Source organism: Cyprinodon variegatus, unplaced genomic scaffold (genome assembly GCF_000732505.1).
Source record: "Cyprinodon variegatus isolate N-32 unplaced genomic scaffold, C_variegatus-1.0 Scaffold765, whole genome shotgun sequence".
NCBI classification, from domain to species: Eukaryota; Metazoa; Chordata; class Actinopteri; order Cyprinodontiformes; family Cyprinodontidae; genus Cyprinodon; species Cyprinodon variegatus.
Window position 1 is genome coordinate 342,614 of NW_015151218.1, and position 8,591 is coordinate 351,204.

The 8,591-nt window shown below is 39.6% G+C and overlaps 1 protein-coding gene across 1 annotated transcript in view; it reads left to right on the forward strand.

Annotated features, from left to right (window-relative positions):
- The window catches only part of LOC107098274 (leucine-rich repeat-containing protein 24-like), a 21,737-nt gene extending 13,999 nt beyond the window's left edge, over positions 1 to 7,738 (forward strand). Inside the window, exons 2-5 of the mRNA XM_015395852.1 lie at positions 1,821 to 2,015; positions 2,714 to 2,992; positions 3,308 to 3,476; positions 5,809 to 7,738. Of these exons, the coding sequence (XP_015251338.1) occupies positions 1,854 to 2,015; positions 2,714 to 2,992; positions 3,308 to 3,476; positions 5,809 to 7,058 (1,860 nt within the window). The 5' untranslated portion in view covers positions 1,821 to 1,853 and the 3' untranslated portion in view covers positions 7,059 to 7,738. The remainder of the gene's footprint in view (positions 1 to 1,820; positions 2,016 to 2,713; positions 2,993 to 3,307; positions 3,477 to 5,808) is intronic.
- The last annotated feature ends 853 nt before the right edge of the window (positions 7,739 to 8,591 follow it).

The window sequence follows — 8,591 nt, forward strand, 5'->3', positions numbered from 1 at the left end:
CATAATGGTGCCATAACCATCTTTTATGATATCTTTATTGATTATTTTTCTGCTAATAGTTTGGCCTACCTATATTGTGGAGGGAGTTCTTCAGGGGGAATTAGGATTTTGATCAAACCTAATGGGAGGTTTGAGTTAATTCATTAGTAGGCAATCCCAGTTCTACAGGACAGTTGACTTGTCATCATATTTTTGTTTATATTTTGTGGAGGTTTATCCAATAAAATCCGAATTACACAGAGATTTGTGGGATCTTCAAGGCACTATAGCCGAGGGCTAATGAGTGCTTTCCTCTCTTGTTACCATCAAACTCAATTCAAACCTATTGAGATAATGCCACATTTTGTGAAGTAACCCTATTGCAGACAAGCACCTCATTCACTGTTCAGTTTTCATCTCCCCTGTCCCTAACAATGTAACATATCATTTCTCTCTGCATGCTGAAGAGGAGGCATGGCACACTTTTGTTAATAAGTGAGACACAGTGACAGAAGAGCTTATGTAGGTCACATTGTATTAATCTGGCTGGCTATCCTCGTAAATGTACTGCAAATCAAATGTGCCACATTAAAATCCAGTTCATTGCTCATTGGCTCAATAATGCCATACGGCTGCACTGGGAATTACTTCTCGGTCACCGAAACAGACTTCCGACTGGCTTTTACACTTAGGCATTAAATTACTGTTCTGGATTAAAGCATTACAAATGTGTTATGCCTATAGGAATCCAACATTCTAGTTAAGGCACTAAATGTTAATACTTTGCTGTTTATTGCAGGTTCGAGGCCTTTTATCACACTAGTTAAACAAGATCAATGAGTCTTCCTGTAATTAAATAACCAGAATATCAAGTGATTCAGAGCTGGCTGTCCTAAGCAAACTGGAAGTTCTACATGTGAAACAAGCTCTACTGAATTAGAAGGCAGCACTTGGGTTCACACAAATCTTTTCTAATAATGCGAGAGTTACATTCGGAGCAGGGAGACATCTGCACCTCCATCAAAAAAGCCTCTTCCACCTTCCATCGGTGTGCCAGAAACAGCGACTCAGTGTGACATTTTCAACTTGTATTATGTCTCCAGCAGCGGTGTACCTCTATGCAATCTGCAACCCAGGAACGATTGCCTATGCTGCCGGGCTGCATGTTATTGGGCAGGGAGTATGAGGCTGTTATGATATGAGCAGTCAGACAGAACAATAAACCCCTTCAAGGCAGTATAGAAATAAAAAAAGAAAGTAGTCCACAGATGAGTTGGTCGGTGATGAGAGCATATCAATGGGATATATAGACGTGAGGTGCACCACGCTGCTAACCCTGATGGTCATGATCACATCATTAGAGATATTTACCTTGTGGAATGTGCTTTGAGGAGGTAAAGGTGCTTTCTGAGATGAAAGAGCTCAACTCCAACCTAAATGTATGAGTGTTTTGGGAAGACAAAGGCAGAGAAAGAGCTGCTAAAAGATTAGGTTTATGTATGAGTTAAATAGAACGGAGGGAGGTCCTTGAGGCAACCTGCACATCTTTTACTGCATCTTTAATTTATTGAAGCTTATAATAGAGGCTGTTGCAATTCCACTGAATAGCCACAGCTGAATAGTAATCAGCCAGGGGATGAAGAGACATGCTTAACTTCTCTTTATTTATTTATTTTTTTGCAAATCCTCCCCTGCCATTGGACAATCATCTCCTTTTTCAATCCATCTGCATACTTAGTTATTTTCTGTTATGCTAATATATCGCTGCAATGGACCAAAAGGATTTTTCATGTTTAGCTGAGGTGGAGCTGTGATCATTGCTTTTTGTCTTCCCTACTCAGGATTTGTCCCTGAAGGCACATTGTGGAATTGCCATGGACTTCTTTTGGTTCACCAGACTCACCCTGATTATCTTAACCATCACCCCTCAATGGTCCCTGGGATGCCCCTATGGATGTCGCTGCTACAGTCTCACAGTGGAGTGTGGATCGCTGGGGATTAAGGAAATCCCACAAGGTGCCCCCTCCATCACAGAGGTCAGTTGGCCAAATGATAAAAACTTAAAGTGTCTAGCTGTCTTACGTTTATAGATGTGCTTTTTTGTTGACTTCCCCCTGCATCCTTTCTTATTACCCTGAAGTGATTGTGATTAATCAATTTACTGTGACCCCCTTTGATGTAAGCCTGAGGGAGGGACTGCACTGTGGTCTACGCAATTATTCATCCTTCCTCAGAAAGTGACTCGTGCACATCCACTGATCATCTGTTAAGAAGATGTTTAACATTACACCGTCTTTTCCTTCAGGGTTCAGGCCCTCCAACATTACCGCAGCTCATGAATATTGATGAAAAGCAAGTCTCGCATAAATTGTTCCATTAACCTCAATCAGCAGGTCTATCTCGTCGATCATAGCTCACCTCAACGCACGATGAAGCCGCATTAGCAATCAGGCGGCGCCACTGGGTTTGAAACTTTCTAAGCACTTCTCGTGAAACCCAAATCAATCAATTATTTTTTGCAGATTTTGGTAACCTTAGACAAGAGACACAACAATTCCTGGAGAATTGCCACAACAATGCTTATTGTCTTGATCCTTGACTAGCTGTTCTTCTTTGATATTTACTAGCACGTATGTAAAGCTCTGAAAACTAAAGTGCCTTGAAAAGTTGAATTCCTTTAACCTTTGGAGATTTTTATAACACTTTTTCTTTACTCCTTTCTTGCTTTACAAAGACCATCTTCCTCCAGGACAATGGCATTGTACAGATCAGACTTCAGGACCTGAATCACTTGAGGAACCTTCATTATCTGTACCTCCAGAACAACAGTATCTCTGCCCTGGAGCCCGGGGCCTTTCTCAACCAAGGACAGCTGCTGGAGTTGGCTCTCAATGGAAACCTCATCCATCTGGTCACCCCTGACATTTTCAGGGGTCTGGAGCACCTCCGTATCCTCTACCTTGCTGGCAACCAGATTACTCGCATCCAGGACCACACTTTCAGGGGACTGCAGGTTCGGTCATGTTATGAGGAAAATAGAAATGTTTGTTGAACACTTTTGTTTTAGACTTCTGCAATATAAACTTAAGATAAGATAAAACTTTATTGATCTCACAATAGAGAATTTCACTTGGGATTCATTTCAATGATATATATAAAACGACATCTAAAAAAATCTATTGAAAATCCAATTTGACTTGTCCTGCAAATTCATATCTTGTTTTTAATGCAGCGAGAACTGACTCAGCTAAGGGTTTTATAACCTTTCTACATTCCACAGCCTCTTTTCATGCCTTTCTTCTATTTTTTGATTTTCTGCTACATACAGCGCCTGCAGGAACTGCACTTGCAGGAAAACAGCATAGAGCTGCTGGCAGAGCACGCTCTGTCTGGTTTATCATCTCTGGCTCTGCTGGACCTCAGCAGGAATCACCTCCGCACCTTGGGAGCCTCTTTCCTAAAACCTCTTGTCAGCCTGCAGGTGCTCCGCATCACAGGTAGGAAGAATTTTTATATCACATTACATTTTATACTATGATAGTACCATGGAATCTTCTAAAATCTTAATATCACTGCATTGCTAAAAATATCTTCCATGTCATAATTCTAAAAAGGGTTGCCACATTTAGAAAAGCAATGTAAGTAACTTCTGTTTTTTTTTTTATAAAAGAAATAAGGCACTGACTCATGTTAAAGCCTTGAAATCTTTTACATATTAAAGAAATTCACCGAACCAAAGACTTGCCATTAAAAAAGTACTTCAAGACACTATTACAGAGTGCATATGATGAGATACCCAATTAAAGGCAGTTGGTGAAGAGGCCTATTAGGAGGCCAGAATATTCAAGCTCTCATTCTCACACCTTTATTAAAGGAAGGCTACTTCTGCCACTTTCTCAAACCCTTAGTGTGACATTCACTCATACTTCTAGCAGTAATTGGTCAGATGTGCAAGGGTGACACAAGAGCATAGGACTGAACCACTCTACCTTTTTTAGCTCGACACATCTTGTTTTTCTGTCTGTGTCGGGTGAGATTTTAATGTGTCTCGGGTTGAGGTTTGCAGACTGACAGTTGTCATTTCCAACAAGATTTGGCAACCCACACTCCAAAATACACCCAGTCTTGCACTTTCATAAGTGTCAAGAATTTTCAGGACTGATGTATAAAATTTGCTGTTTTCGTGTTATTTTCATTTGTTTTGTTTCTCATATCTTCTTTTGGCCCCTAGACTCTTATAAAATCTTATTGGATGTTAACCCTTTTCAAAACCAATAACCAATGAGAAACCTCCTACAGCAAAATATTTTTATTGGAGAGATAAAACCACATTTATTTACCCTAAATAGAGTATACTAAATCACCTTGAAACATTTATTTTCATAACAAGCTAATAATGTCCTCATAGTTGGTACAAAATAAATAATTTTTGGTACAAAACATTTGGAAGCAGTTGGCATCTTCGTTAATCAATCCCTTTATATACATCATCAAACCCAGGCCAGGCCAGGTTGGGGTCCCAGCTTTGTCGTGTCAGTTCCGGTCATGCACCTCAATTTCTTTGACTTCACAGGAGCTGTTTGAACCTCTCTTTGTCTGACCTGTCACTGGGTCTCTGGTCAAACGGAGCAGGAGTTTGGTATGTTTTGAGTCGAACCTGTTCCGAAAGGGCTTCCCTCTGTCACCGGTCTGGTTCATAACCTTTATCCCTCCTGCCAAGATCTACAACATGCACTGGGGCAGTTCACAGCCAAGAGTGAAGCAGCAGGAATGAGAATTAGCTCCTCTAACTCCAGAGACCATGGTTCTCAACCAGAAAAAGAAGGCTTTTCCCCTTCAGATTGGAGGAGAGTTCCTGCCTTTGCAAAGTGCTAGCATGTAACTGGGTTGCTCTCCTGCAAACTTTCATGCAAAACACTTTCATGATAAGACAAATGGTATTTTTGCTATACAGCTTTTTGAATAAAGCTTTTTTCAAGCCACGCATTTCATAGAACAGAGGGGCAGTGAAAGAGAGGGGAGTGAAGTGCCTCAATATTCTCCCTTAAATAAATCACAAAAAAAAAATTACACACTTGGCTGGATTCAAAACAAACCAATTGGGGTTATTTTACTAACCGACTCTCAGGTCAAGTATTGACTGATCTAATTCTCAAAATAGATCACAAGTAAGTCAAATCTATTGTAGTCACTGAAAAGACTGGGTAATTCCCTGGGTTACTTAAAAATATTTTTTTCAATTGAATTTAAATATATATGTTTTACTTTATTTTGTATGAAACATGATTAAAGTAAAAAATAAGAATTTAACCTGTTAATGTGAAAGTGACAATATGCATGTAAATGTAAAGTAAATAAATATCAGAATATCTATTCAATATATACTGTAACACTGTGCAAAGATAAAATATAGCAAGTGTTAGCTTCGGCCAGCTACTTAGCAGGTAAAATTATAATGTTATCTTAAGTAGACAAAATAGTTATTAAAAGGCAGTTTATGTCATTAGCAAAACCAACTGACATTAACATTATTAAAGCAGGTTTATTGCATTACGCACAATTTTAACATCCTACCATTTCTTTGTTTATATGAAAGAGATGCAGTTACACCTGATCAGGTCTACTCAAGCCTCCTTCTACCCTCATCTCAAACCAACAGACTAAAGCACAGTTTTTTTTTTTGTAATATTGTGATTAATCTAAGCTCAATCTGTTTTTACTTGTTTAACCAAGAATTTAATTTAAGGTAATGCTTTATTTATAATTGTTTTTACTATAGATTACATTTGGCATAATTTATGCTTTTCTACCCTTATCCCATTCTTTCAGAGAACCCATGGCGCTGTGATTGTGCTCTTGGATGGCTAAGAACTTGGATTAGTGAAGATGGACAGCGTCTGCTGAGTTCTGCAGAGCAGCGTCGACTGATGTGTTCAGAACCTCCACGTCTGTCCCACCTCAGCCTAGCAGAGGTTGCACCAAACAGTCTAGTGTGCATTCCTCCTGTGGTGCAGCTTGAGCCCAGCCACCTGACTGTGCGACTCGGCGAGAGCCTGCGTGTGTCCTGCCAGGCATCAGGATATCCTCAGCCTCAGGTCACATGGAAAAAGGCATCCCATGGCAAGACCCAGTTATCTCCTCGTGGTCTTTTCCAAGAGCTTGGGCCCAATGGGGAACTGTTCCGGTCAGGTTCAGGGGGAGTGGTGACAGCCCTACCCAGCAGTGGAGGGGTCAAAGTCGGAGGAGTTGGGGGAATCCAGGGACTTGTGCGGGGGGCAGAGGAGGGTGGTGAAAGAGACAGCTTTGATCCAGACATGGGCAGTGGCATGCTATTCCTCAGTAATGTAACTGTAGCACATGCTGGGCGCTATGAATGTGAAGCCTGGAACCCAGGTGGTGTGGCAAGGGTTACATTTCACCTTGCTGTCAACATGTCTTCTTCTTCTTCTTATTCATCCCAGTTTTGGCCTCGTTTGAACACACACTCGTATGTCTCATCCTCGTCTAGCTCCTTCTACCAGCCAGAAGTTCTGGATGTTAGCCAGGAGCCTCTATATGAGCAGGACAGCATGGACTTCAATGCACTGGGTCCAGCGACACAGACTGCAATTGCTATTGGAATCTCCCTGCTGGCTCTCACTGCTGTTCTTCTGCTGATTATGATCTACACTCGCCATCAGCAGAACCAAAAAGAAGACAATGGCTCTTACTGTACCAGCAAGGAGGAGAGTATCCTGTATGTGAATGACTACTCTGATGGGCCAACAACCTTTGCACAGTTGGAGGAGTACCGTGATGACCACGGCCATGAGATGTATGTACTCAACCGAACCAAGCCTGTCATGGGCTCCACTACTTCCAGGTGTCCAATGATGAGTGGCTTTGTCCAGCCAAAGGGAATGAAAGAAGCTCTTCTGGATCATGAAATGGTCCAGACACTGACACGATCCGGGGGACTTGGGTTTTGCAGAAACCCAGCAGAAGGTGGAGAGGGCCCTCTAACAACAGATCCAGAAGATTTGCTTCTCAGCCAGAGCCTCCTGTTTGGATCACAAGTGGCATATGAGATTCACTGCTGAAGAGTTTTTAATGGGTGAAACTTAATGTTCAAGGACTTAAAGACTTCAACAATCATCTTGCAACAATTTAAAGCCTCGTATTATCTGGCTTTTAATTAAGAGACACTGGTGATTGCAGCGGGAAAACTGGATTACTTCCAGTTCTCCAAAGATCAGCTTCTAATTGATTGTATGATAAAAAGATGGGTCAGAAGACTGGACAGTGACAAATTACAGAGACAATAACAATTGGCCCATTTTTTCTCCTTAAAATAAACCCTTTAAGAATAATTACAAGTGGCTAACTACACCAGAAGACATTTATATAAAAGTTAAACTAAATCCTAACAAAACAGGTCCAAACTGTATGGTGTTGTAACAATGTTAGTGGTTGGTAATACTTTCTATAAATGTATTTCTTTATATCTTATTTGTGTATTTTGTCTCTGAGAGAAATAAACTAATTTTGTTTGAGGTGGTGCTGTTAAGTGGACCCTATTAAAAAAATATTTTAAAGTAAAGCTACATCAAATGTCTAATGGAAGCTGGAACATCAGCCACCTTTGTTGAATTTCAATTATTTTTCTGTACTCCTGAATCTTTTGAAGTTATTTCTTATGTTTTCTTCTTTTATATCACAACCCCCTGAAAAGCAGTTATTCTTTTAGGAGATCCACAAGTGCAAACAAAAAACAGCAGCTTGGATGAAATAAAATAACAAAAAAAAACCCAAGTAAAATATTTTATAAGAACAACAATGCAGCTGATTTCAGGATGTTGGTCACTTCATTACACAAGTTCACATTGTGATTGCTTTGATTGTTTCATATAGAGTTCATTAAATAGGTTAAAAAGAAAATTGTATGTACCATACATCAATTTGTGCATCCATTTTGGGGCAAAGGGGAACCTTTCAGACACTAGCTCTGTGTTTCTATCAGTCTCATAAAAGATAATTAGGTAGTTAGTTCAAACTGGTAGCTGCTATTGACTTGTTGAAAGGAAAATGGAGGTAAAAGCCTCGAAAGTATATCACACAAACAATACAAATAAAAAGAGGACCAAATATGAAAACAAATCATGTTTGGATAACGCACTGTAACCCACTGTAGCCAGAATTTTTTTTTTTTATACAAGCTTAACCACTAAGATAGCTTTTTAGTAAACACAATAAAACATGTTTTCATTTTCTTTGTTTTGTTGTTGTGTTTTAAAAAACATATTTTTGGTAAATGTTGGTATTAGCTTTTTTGGTTTGCTTTTAAGTCTTCACTGCATTAAAGCCACTTGAGTCAAATTGTGTTGTCAAACAAAACTCACTCTGCTAACACCAGACTGTAACAACTAGTTGAATGTGAATAATGTACATTAAATTTTCAGTTTGAATACATTAAAGTGTCTTAAAATGAATTTCTGTCCTTTTAGATCATTTCAACACAGTGACTGTGGATATTTAGTGCAACTTTCAGACATGATAAATGTATTTCTTTTTTCTTAACTCATAACACGCAGCAATGGGCAAAATACTTTAAAAAAAGATGTTTTCACAGAGAC